The sequence below is a fragment of the Danio rerio genome, chromosome 21 (genome assembly GCF_049306965.1).
Source record: "Danio rerio strain Tuebingen ecotype United States chromosome 21, GRCz12tu, whole genome shotgun sequence".
NCBI classification, from domain to species: domain Eukaryota; kingdom Metazoa; phylum Chordata; class Actinopteri; order Cypriniformes; family Danionidae; genus Danio; species Danio rerio.
The window spans coordinates 10,805,220-10,817,755 of NC_133196.1; the positions used below are offsets into that span (position 1 = coordinate 10,805,220).

At 34.1% G+C, this 12,536-nt stretch overlaps 1 protein-coding gene across 20 annotated transcripts in view; it reads right to left on the bottom strand.

Annotated features, from left to right (window-relative positions):
• The window catches only part of ptpn13 (protein tyrosine phosphatase non-receptor type 13), a 183,746-nt gene that overhangs the window by 57,053 nt on the left and 114,157 nt on the right, over positions 1-12,536 (bottom strand). For all 20 annotated transcript variants that reach the window (NM_001089543.2, XM_073934787.1, XM_068215907.2 and 17 more), the window contains 4 exons: positions 8,622-8,711; positions 6,092-6,199; positions 5,056-5,187; positions 2,300-2,727 (listed from right to left, as the gene is read on the bottom strand). In NM_001089543.2, the coding sequence (NP_001083012.2) occupies positions 2,300-2,727; positions 5,056-5,187; positions 6,092-6,199; positions 8,622-8,711 (758 nt within the window). The remainder of the gene's footprint in view (positions 1-2,299; positions 2,728-5,055; positions 5,188-6,091; positions 6,200-8,621; positions 8,712-12,536) is intronic.

Genomic DNA, 12,536 nt, shown 5'->3' on the forward strand with positions numbered 1-12,536 from the left:
ATTAAATTACAATATTTGTACATAAATTCAGTTATAATTTTTATTTTAAAAAATTATTTGTTTGTTTTTGAACAGCAAATCATGCTATAAAACTTTCTTAAGAAAGTGAGACTGATTTGAGGAGAATGAAAATTCAGATCATTTGTTTATGTCTGTAAAATATAAGTGATTATGTTTAAGTCAGTAATACACATACATTCTTTTATTATTATTATTATTATTTTTATAAAAAGAATACATTTTAGGGACCTTTTCCTAAGATATCACCATTAAAAATGAAAACATATTAAAAATCCAACATATGTCAACCAAAAATTCATATTTACTGTTAACTCACAATATGTAGAGATGTACGTATGTGACTTCTGCAAGCATTATTATTTTTCTATTTGACTTTAGATTAAAACAGTGGTCTTTAGTGAATCATAAAATGCAAGTTGAAGGATACCGACACCTTAACCCTTTAAAGTGCACTCACTCAACTACTCAATGGTAAAAGCTTGGAGCGTTACTAAAGAGTTATTACAAGACTTTAGAAACTTGAGTAACATACAGTTGAAGTCATTAGCTTCCCTGAATTATTAGCCCCCGATTTATCTTTTCCCCAATTTCTCTTTAACAGAAAGAAGATTTTTTCAACCCATAATAGTTTTAATAACTTATTTCTAATAACTGATTTATTTTCTCTATGCCATGATAACAGTAAATAATATTTTACTATATATTTCTTCTTTTATACAGCTTAAAGTGACATTTAAAGGCTTAACTAGGTTAATTAGGTTAACTAGGCAGGTTAGGGTAATTAGGCAAGTTATTGTATAATGATGGTTTGGTATAAAAAATGGATTAAAGGGGCTAATATTTCGTAGTTAAAATGTTTGTTTTTTTTTTAAATTAAAAACTGGTTTTAATCTAGCCGAAACAAAACAAATAAGACTTTCTCCAGAAAAGTCTTGGGAAATATAAAAAAATAAAAAAATAAATAATAATAAAAACAAAGGGGGGCTAATAATTCTAAATTTAACTGTATATATATATATATATATATATATATATATATATATATATATATATATATTTTTTTTTTTTTTTAATGGTACAATTAACACTCGTTAATAATATACACTCCTCGTTAATAACACTCCTAATAATATATTGATGTCTAATGAATCAAAACATCTGTTCTCTGAAATAAACATTTTTTTAAATCACACCTCAATGTATCTTCCACACTGAAAAAAAAAAAAAAAAAAAAAAGTTGACTTAACGTTACCGCAACAAACTTCAGGGCATTTTATTTTACTCAACTCAAATTGAGTCAAGTGCGGTAGTTGGGTTGAAGGTAGAGTCAACACAAAAATGTCCTGAAGCTGGTTGCTTTAAAATTTGAGTCAACTTTTTTTTTTTCAGTGCTGAGCAATGGGTTTAATTTTATTCACTGATATGCTTGTCTTGTTTCTCGCAAATATTAAATTGCATTTTATGAATCACCAAAGCCTTATTTAATGAATACAAAAGTCACCTACAATACATCAAGAATGGCCTGATGCTCAGTGAATTACCAGCAAATTTGTGTGTATTTACAGTGCTCAGCATAATTGAGCACACCCCATTTTAAAAAGTAATATTTTTATCAATTTCTCAGTGACCATGGGTAATTTATATTGGTGTATGTGAACAAAACAGATTTATTAAACAGATATATTTATTAAAATAATATTTTAGTCAAAGAACATCTTTAGAAGTTGAAAGATTATACAATTAAATTCAAGCAAAATATTGCAAGAAAAATGCAAACTATAAAATTTCAACCAATTTTTTTTTTTTGCTTCTCTTAATTTTTGCAATTTTTTTTTAAATGTAATTTAATATTTTTCCTAACATATAAATTTGGGCTACTCATTTTTAAACCGTTATCATAAGTTATATTGTTAGATAAGCTCCAGATTTGGCATCAGTACTGGCTAATCTAATGTATATAATGTAATCTAATTTAATATAATATTGTAAAGCTTCCTATAGAAAAAATATTAATTTAAATGAGAGATTTGTGGGGGGGTGTACTCATATACGCTGAGCACTAAAGTGAAAATCCCCATGTAGTGAACTTTAAAAAAGGAATGCAATAAGCGAACGAAAACGGTCCTAATATTTTAAAAAAAGATCAATTTAATACTTTTGGATAAAGTTAAAACATGTTTAAAAGCACACATAATCATATCAAACTGACTATAATCACAAACGCAAACTTGAGGTGAGAGTCAAAGTTCACTTAAATCACTACAGAGAGTGAGTCTACCTTTTTAGTCTTTAATTTGTCTTGGCTATTCGAGTACGTGTCTTCATCCATGTCTGAATCCCCTCGGTCAGAGTATTCCAGTTCTTTCGGGACGTCGGCGGCTTTAGCTTTTCTGGTTTTAGGAGGCAAAGCTGGTGGCATGGCTTCAATAGAAGGTTTGATGTCTGCAGGGAGAGCTTGTGCTGCTACGGGACCCTCCATGGGAATGTTTTTGTGGAATCCATTGAGGTGTGTTTGCTGGAGGCCGGCGCTTTCCGTCTTGGAGTCCTGTGAGCTGATGCTGCCCTGCCGAATGGACTGAGGTGGCGAAGTTTTGCTGGCTGTAAAAGGAGGGCTCGGGGAGCGGGTATGATCTTCAGAGGATGAGTCCATGTCTAATTCTTGGATTTGTGTGGCTGGATTATAGTGATGGGCTCCAGAAGGAGAGTCTAAGAGAGAGAAGATTTACAGTGAGATTTAGTGGAAATTTTTTTTTGCTATGGCATCATGATATTGGAAAAAATTCATTTAATTTGCAGCAATTTATATTTAAATCTAAAAGCAATTTCACTAGATGAGTTAAAAAGTTTGTAAAGAATAATAATTTTTAGATTGATTCTGAAGTGGAGTATATCTGCATAATCAAAAAGTTAAATACAGAGCGTCACGGGGGGCAAGTGGGTAGCATGATCGCCTCACAGCAAGAAGGTCTCTGGTTCGAGCCATGGTATTTCTGTGTGCATGTTCTCCCCGTGTTTGTGTGGGTTTCCTCTGGGTGCTCCGGTTTCCCTCCACAAGTCCAAAGATAAATGGGTAAGCTAAACTGTCCATAGTGTATGTGCTTGAACGAGTGTGTATGGATGTTTCCAAGTGATGGGTTAAAACATCCGCTGCATAAAACATATGCTGGATAAGTTGGCGGTTCATTCCGCTATGTCGACCCCTGATTAATAAAAGGACTAAGGTGAAAAGAAAATGAATAAATGAGTAAAGTTAAATACAACACTTGCAAATACACAATGATTTATGATTTCCTGGGGAGTCAAACGGTATCCAGCAACACTAATTACTCCATTTCTGACTTGATGGCCTTAAACATCTAGCACAGGGTAACTTTCTTATAAAGGGCCAAAAACCCTACTTGATTGAGGACTGTGGTTCGAAATTAAATATACCAAATCATATTACATTAAATTTCCCATAGGTTATTTCCTTATTTATTTGTTAATATTTTAAAATAACTAGACAACTTTGCTTTTATCATATTAATTAATGATGCAGTATCATTTTGAACACTTTATGATGAACTTTTTATAGTAAAAACATAAACAATCCCATTTATAACACAATGGAGTTCAATGCTCAATACACTAGTCGAGATACTTATACCTTTGTTTTGATTTGCTTGGCGATGTCTTGTGCATAGTCCTAAGTCAAGTGACAGTATTGACATTTTTTTAAAAGTCTGATTCATTTACAACATTTAAATGAAACATTTCTCACGTAAACTAAGAAACAAAAGGTTACATTAAAATGGACAATCTCTGTCAAAGATATTCACCACAACCAACTACTCATCATTCTCCCTCTCCTTTGAGATGGGATGGAGGTCCAAACCATTTACCATGGGCCAACTCTGGCCCACAGGCCTTACTTTAGGCAACTCTGATTTAGCAGGTATGTTAACAGTCACAAGTTCAGATATATAAGAAGGTGCCAGACCATTTAAAACCATAAATACAAAGAGTAAAATTTTAAACTACTCTAAAACCTAACGGCAAACCAGTGCAGAGAGGGTTAGACAGGGCTAATGTGTTTACATTTACGAGTGCCAGTAAGAAGTCTAGCAGCTGTGTTTTGGACCACTTGTAGGCAATTTATATAGGATTGACCAATACCTATATAAGTCACAGTAGTCCGAACATGAAGATAGAAATGCACGTATTACTCTCTTTCCTCACGTCCGTTTTACAAACCTTCAATGTTCTGATTTGCTAGTGGTTATGTGTATTTGAGTGTCTAAAACTTAAAATAAACTTTAATTGAAAACACTGATTAATTGTGGGGTGACACATTGATTTGACTCAGTGATTAGCACTGTCGCCTCACAGCAAGAAGGTTGCTGGTTCAGGTCCCGGCTAGGCCAGTTAACATTTCTGTGTAGAGTTTGTATGTTCTCCCTGTGTTAGCGTGGGTTTCCCCCACAGTCCAAAGACATGCGGTATAGGTGAATTGGGTGAACTGGCAGTGAGCTCCTTTTTCTATCTCTCAGTGCGAGACGTCAGATTTGATTCTAACGCTTTAATCACACTGGTGTGATCGTACGCATGAAAGGGAAAGGGACATGCAAAACCAACAGCCAGCAATAAAAACCTTTTATGCTGGGCTCAGCGAGAACACTGCATACTAATCAATGTAAATGTAAATGTAAGAATAAAGGCAGATTACCAGTTGAACGTGCAGAATTTGCCTAAATTATATCTTCAGCGTTTGGTATAAACCAGCCATGTTGGCCAATCAGAAAGAAGAAAACATGTGCACGCTGACGTCATGATACAAAAACTCCAGCTGTAGTGTCGACATGATTACATTATACCAAGAGTTTTGAAAAATCTTCACCCTGGCCGGAATTTTCAGAAAGTTTCGGTTTCAGTCACCTGATACCACATTATCGTGTGGACAAACAGAGGTTTTGTAAATACTTGTGTTTGAGTGGCCTTAGTTCTTTCAAAATGGCAACTAACAAAAATTTTAGTAATAGGTATTACTTCCATTACCTGGAAACAGTCTCTCCTTTGGCTGAGAGACCACCAGTGAGACATCATCAGGGGCGCTTTGCAGCATCTCCACCACAGTAGTGTGAGAGAGGCTTTCCAGACTGACATCATTCACGCTTAACAGTCTGTCACCTGTAGCAAAAGCCGAAATGTAGCTTACACTGAAGATTACACATAAGCTTATATTGTACAATCGAGGGACAAAACAAATGTCCTGGGACAGAGATATCATTACTTCAAACCTAAAACATTAATAATAATAAAAAAGTATAACTTGAAATTAATTGTACTACAACTTACTGTTAGACTTAAAGTTAATAGTTCAACCAAAACGGACAATTCTGTCCATCATTTACTCAGCCTTCACTTGTTCCAAACCTGTTTAAACTTTCTTTTGTTGAGCACACAAAAAGATGTTTTAAAGAATGTTGGAAACCTGTCACCATTAATTTCCACAGTATTTGTTTTTCCCACCGTGGAAGTCAATGGTTACAGGTTTTCATCTTTCTTTAAAATATCTTCTTTTGTGTTTAGAAAACAGAAACTCATCAATGTTTGGAAGCACTTGGGGGAGAGTAAACAGAGTTCATTTCATTTTGGGTAAATTATGCCTTTAACTCAACAATGAGTGTGTGTGAACACTGGTTTTTAATGTGTAAACAATATTTGAGAGAATTCGTTTTTTTTTGTGTGTGTGTGTGTGTACATAGAAATTGTGAAAGTGTTGTGTTTATATATTTGTGGAGTGTATACATACACACTGTACATAGACAAAGACACACTACTGCACCCAATTCAAGTCATTCTACATCCCTATTTGTAAGTTGCTAATGCCCCCTAGGGGCCTCTAATACTATTTAAATGTAAAGCATGCACAAAATAAGATCATAATTTGCTTTGATATGCGGATGCAAAATGTTTATTATAGTGCTTTGGATATTTAAGGAATAAGTTCCTACAAATTCTATCAATTGATGTGACTTGCTAAATACAAAATACAGAATAAAGAGTTTAAAATACAGGGTTTTTTTCATACCTGGTTTCAGCAAGCCGTTGAGGTCTGCTGGTCCGCCAGGTGTGATTGAGCTGATGAAGGTGCCGAGGTCCTGACGGCCTGAACTCTCTCCTCCAACAACCTGAAAACCTGTAGCGCCACACACACGCACACACATCATTCTACTGCTACAAAAAAGCAGTGATCAGTGGTTCAAATTATTAATACAAACTATGATAGTCTCTCTGTCTGTTCCTTTTCTGGAATTATTCAGAATGAAAATCAGAAACACCTCCAACGTCTCCGAACACACAGTCAAGCTCAAAATTGTTCATAACCCTGGCAAACTCTGACTTAAAGCAACTTTTATTCAAAAACGCAATTTTTTTTTTTTTTACTGGAAATGACACAGGCTTCACCCAATAGGTAAAGGGTCAAGAAACACCAAAACACATTTTTTGAGATGTTGACAGACATATACGTGTCACACATTGCTAAAAACATTATTAGGACACATAATTCACAAAAAAAGTGAAAATTTGTTGTTTTTGCATTATTTCAAGCAAATTTGTTCTTCTGGTTTGAAAAGAAATGTAAAAGCTGCTTCACAGCGACTAGATCCTTGTGTAAAATCCAGCATTGTAGACTGGATGTCTGTACCGGCGTATACAACGTGACGTCTTTGAGCTTTCAGCATTAGTTTATGAGCAGGACTTGGTTCAAACCAATCAGTGCGCTCTATTGTGTATGAGGTGCTTCATTAATATGCATGATAGCTTCGAAGACTGTTTTACCTGTAACAATGTTCAGACGGCAGAGAGACGGCACGTTGTGTTGCCAATCCTTATTAATAAAGTGGAAGAAGAAGAATTGTTCAGAGATATGGGTTATCAGTGTTGTTTATAAATATGCTGTAATGAAGGTTTTGTTTTCATTTCCCTGCTATGCGAGCGCAGCTGGAAGCTCATATGGATTACAGGGGCCTGCTAACATGTGACAAATATACGTTTGTAAGGAACATTTTTTGAATCTGTAAATGGTGAAATCTGGATTTGCAGCTACTCTCCTTTTAGATTTTCCTGTCTCTACAGATTTGGTAAGTGTGCGATCAATGTTCTTTGTTTGTTTATTCAGAGGCAAAGTTAGTATGATCAGCAGTACTCTTTCAGTTTTTAAAGACAGACCTTAGTCAAAACTATTAACGTACTAAGTATACAGTACGCTATTATCACTACTGTATTATGGACTGAAAGATCCGCTGTAAATGCTGGGGGGGGCTGCTGTTATGGCCCTTTAATAAGATGATGTACAAGAGGCATCATTGTATAAATAACATATTTCTCAGCTTTTATTTACATTTGAACAAAACATTTAAGTCAAAATCGGCCAGGGAATAAATAATTTTAGGCTTGGCTACCCATCTCTTGGGAACATCCATACACACCCATACACTACGGACAATTTAGCCTACCAAATTCACCTGTACCGCATGTCTTTGGACTGTGGGGGAAACCGGAGCACCCATGGAAAACTCACGCGTACGCAGGGAGAACATGCAAACTGCGCACAGAAACGCCAACTGAGCCAGCCGAGGCTTGTACCAGCGACCTTCTTGCTGTGAGGCGACAGAATTACCTACTGCACCACTGCGTTGCCAATTTTTGGCAATAATTTGAGGCTGTTGAATGCAGTCTAAGTGCTGTTAAAAGCATTATTAAAAAAAGATTTTCAAATAGTTAAATTTCAGCCAAATATTGTCCCATTCTTACAAATCATACATATTCTCCAAATCCAAAAGTAAAACTTGACTGAAAAAATAGATTTATGGCTGGTGTTATAATATACAGTACATGTAATAATTGAAAGCATTACAAATCATTTAAAACAAATGAACGATTTAAAGAACTGTAACATTACTGATCTTACATTGAATTAAAAGGATAGTTCACCCAAAAATTAAAACTCACTCGCCTTCAAGTGGTAAAAATAAAAATAAAACAAATGCTGCTCATCGCTAAATAACTATAATAACTTTAATCAGAATAAATGCATATTAAAGTATATATTGAACAAGATTTGATAATTCAATTAGTTTATTAGGCTAATCTTTTTAATAGGCTAATCTGTTTAACAGATTCTGTTTTATGCTATATTTTATATCATTTGTAACGTCCCCCTTTTTACCATATTATTGTTTCAGCTGTTTATCTTTTCTGAAACACATTTAGTAGTTTGGAAACATTTTGGTATTTGGTCTAAACACAGTGCAAACATTGGTTGTTTTACATCCCAGTGTTGACAGATCTGATCAGTGATGGACACAATCCCTCACATTCAGTTTGAATTCTGATAAGATACTTCACTGCAGGTCACCATTGACAGTGGATAGAAAGCAGTTCAGCATCATTAATCAGTGTGTGTGTATATGAGGACTGCCAGATCTCTGCTATCAATCACACTATGCTTTACTTCAATGTGTCTATGTGTGTGAGTGAGTGTGCGCGTGTGTGTGTGTGTGTGTGTGAGGAGCTCTGTCCTGACTGTATGAGCAGCAGAGGGTGTTGTTACTCACCCAGGCCGTACTTTACGTCTTTCTTCAGATTTACAGTCTGTATCTCTCGCTCTGGGGAGGGTAAAGCTTGCACTTTTTTCTTCAGGGAATCTGTGGGTGGGAAAACAGCAGAGGGGATGAAGCGATTTGTGGTTTTAAAATAGTGCATTTGAATTTATGCATCGACACACTGAGAGTTAACAACCAGTGTCAGAATGAAAAAGAGTATGGTCCATTCACACGTGTACAAAACATGCATCACAAAAATTTGGTATTAAGGATGTAAAGATTCACCAAGAACGGGTTTAAAATTGATTAAAATATGTGATGATTCAAAGGAGTGGAAAAGTTGAACAAATCTTTTTTGAACAGAGGGGGTGCTGTGTTTACAGGTGCAAACTCGCTTTACCTGCACATCAAAAAATGTGCAGCATTTAAGAAAAAAATTAAACAGCCCTTCAGCCTTAAATTTGTTTCAAATAATTTGGTTAAAAAAATAGTGACTAAATCGTATAATAGTATTGTGAATCGTATCAAATTGTGAGTCAGGTGAATCATTACATCAATCCATATTTGATAGAAATAAAACTTTGTAAACATAAAATAACTAGCACCTTTAAAGGATTTATTAATCTCTAAAATGTACATGTTATCAAACCCAATTATTTTTATTAAAATTATAGATTCTTAATTAGATTGTGTATTCTTAAAGGTGTGTTATGCAAAATTGATACCCAATGGTTGAGCTAGGTATTGTGTTCCTGGATCAAAACTAACACAAGCGCAGGTTGCCAGATTGACCAACTGGAGCAAGTCTGACTATTGAGTCTAAAGGCTGATTTAAGTCGAGTTATAAATAAAAGCATTGAAATGCGACAGAAGGAATATCTTCCAAGTTAAATGAAGTTTTTGTCCAAACCAACACCTCGAATTGATATGTTAGAAACGGCTTCTAATTCTTGCAGCTGAACAACAGGATAAACTGACAGTTCTGTTTATCTCAGGTACACCTAATGTGCTTTATTCAGTGTTAAATGCTAAAAATGTGAGTTTGAATGCCATTATACATCAAATTTATTGCCATACTACTGAAATTAGCAGCAGATAGTTCACCTCAGATCTTGACAATAAACCAAAATAAAAGTTTAAATCTGAAATTAAACTTTAGAACTCTGAAATAATGCAAACCAACACATATCAGTGATTCTGCATCTATATTTAATAATAATAATATTTAATATTAAGACACAGGGTTACAATGTAACCTGCTCACTTAATTTTTACGCTCGTAATATTTATATTATTTGCTAATTAATAACCTAATATGGAACTCTGAATCTGTGTCTCATTTTGGAGTCTGCTATTGTCCACTGGAGGTCGTATTTCGGTCATGGGTGCATGCTTTGAGAACCTTTCTGACTGAATGAATGAAATATGTGGTTTTCCACCAAGGCAGCGCTGCAATATAATTAGCTAAAATGGCATTGGACAGATTAAAAGAACCAAACCAAAGACAGTGTTCATTCCAGCATAAAAAGTACATTTCTAAAGCAGAATATCTGACTTCAGGACTGCTTTTCAGATAAACAAAAATGTTCACTTGGTTTCTTAAGTATCTGCCTATTATGCACATACCATAAACATATTATGGTATTTTTATTCTTTAGAAGAGTCAAAAACTTGCATACAGCACATTTGTTTAATATTTACTGTGATAGTAACGTTAGTTAGTCAAAGTTGAAATAATATAAAATATTTATATGTTGTATTACTAATGTGTTTTTGCAAATGATACATTTTATAACATATATAACATTTATAAACTACATCAATATATTTTTTTTTCAAAAATTAGAAATTAAGACCATGTTTCATGAAGATATTTTGTCATTTTCCTACTGTGCACAATTAAAACGCGATTTTTGAATAGTAACATGCATTGATACGGGTAAAATTTGAACAACTACTAGGGATAGTTTATTTAAAAAAGGAAAATTGACCCATTATTCACTCAACCTCAATGGGTCCTTTGTGAGTTTCTTTATTGTGTTGGAACACCAATGAATATACATTAAAAGAAGCTGAAAACCTGTAACCATTGACTTCCACAAAAAGAAAAACAAATACTATGGAAGTCAATGGTTACAGGTTTCCAGCTTTCTTCAAAATATCTTCTTTTGTGTTAAACAGAAAAAAGAAACCCAAACAGATTTGAAACAAATAAAGGGTGAATAAATAATGGCAGAATTTGCAGTTTTATGGTGAACTATGCCTTTAAGCCGGTTTGATCAATATATCTGACATTTTCAGATTGCAGATTTTCAAATAGTTAAATTTCAGCCAAATATTGTCCCATTCTTACAAATCATACATATTCGCCAAATCCAAAAGTAAAACTTGACTGAAAAAATAGATTTATGGCTGGTGTAATAATATACAGTACATGTGCTATAGAAATTAAACAGCTCTTTCAGAGAAAGAGAGAAAAAAACTAGCATAAACAGTCTTTCTATAAGCTGTACTGATCTGTCACTAACTAGTGTTTGGGTGCTTTAGGACAGCATTATGTTTTGGCCTGGCTGCGATGTACTTTACTAACAGCCGAGACTAGAGATTAGCTCTTAGCAAGGCAGTATATCAGCGCTGCTAAAAACACACAGCTTAGCGAAGAAAAAAATAAAGAGTGTGAGCCAGAAAGAAATGCCAATGAAACTTGAGTCGAGAGAAGAGAAGCGCGTTAGAAAACACCAGAGAATGTTGAATTTGGCAAGAGTCTGGGATTTGGAGATTGAACTGTGAGGTCCAGTGTCACTGTGAGGTAAACTATTGCTATTGACATTAAAAGGGTCTGATCTGTTTTATTAAAAGTTCACTTTAATTTCCGCTAATGTTTGTGTTTCAGGGCCAGACCAGGACACAATGTTTCCTACTAACTAGTCAAGACAAGTCAAGCTTTGTCATGTGTGGACATTAAGTGGAATGAAATATTGTGTCTCTCGCAGAACTAGGCGGCGCTACAATGTAAATCCCAACAGTCAATTTTATCAAATGAAATAAGTTTAGTTAACTCAAAATGTACTGAAAGTTAATTCTACTCATTTGAAAATAGTTTTAAACTCAGTGTTGAAGGTAATGAGTTAATATTAAATACTTTATTACATCAACTTAAATGAAGTAACTCAAATGGTTTGTTGCAATCTGTTTCCTTAAATGTTTTGAGCTGCCTTAACTTATTAGGTTCTACAGTACTCAACTGGTTTGAGTTCTCTTCATGTATTGGGTTTTACTGTGCTCAAATTGCTTCATTTACTAAATTTTTTTAGGTTTACAGTATTCATTAGGATTAGTTTTTAAACATAAATGGTTTGTTGCAATCGGTTTCCTCAAATGGTTTGCCTTAACTTTTTGGGTTTTACAGTGTACATAAATAAACACAATTAGAAATATGCACTCAACACTGGATGTAAGAGCTATTTTAAACCTATAACATACCAGAGCGATAATCTAACTATACTAACTACTTACTACTAGTGGTGTAACAGATCACAAATCTCATAGGCCTGTCACAATATATATATTTTTTGTTGTACAATATAATGCACCAAAATATATTGCGATAAACAATATTATTGTCATTTTAAGACCACTTTGTGCCACTCATTATATAATGCCAGAATGACAATTTAATATCAACATAATGCAAGTAGACTCCTCCAAGGAACACTTAATATTTTATTTGTAAGAATATTTATTTTATTTATAGTCATTTTGACAATTTTAACACATTAAGAATGTAAAAAATGCATATCCTAAACAAATAAATAATAAATCTTATCAACAAAAAAGATGCAAAGTAAAAGGTAATGAAGGCAGCGATATCTGTTACCAGATAATTTCAGTTGTAAGACACCCACATAAAAATATAAAAGTCATTTA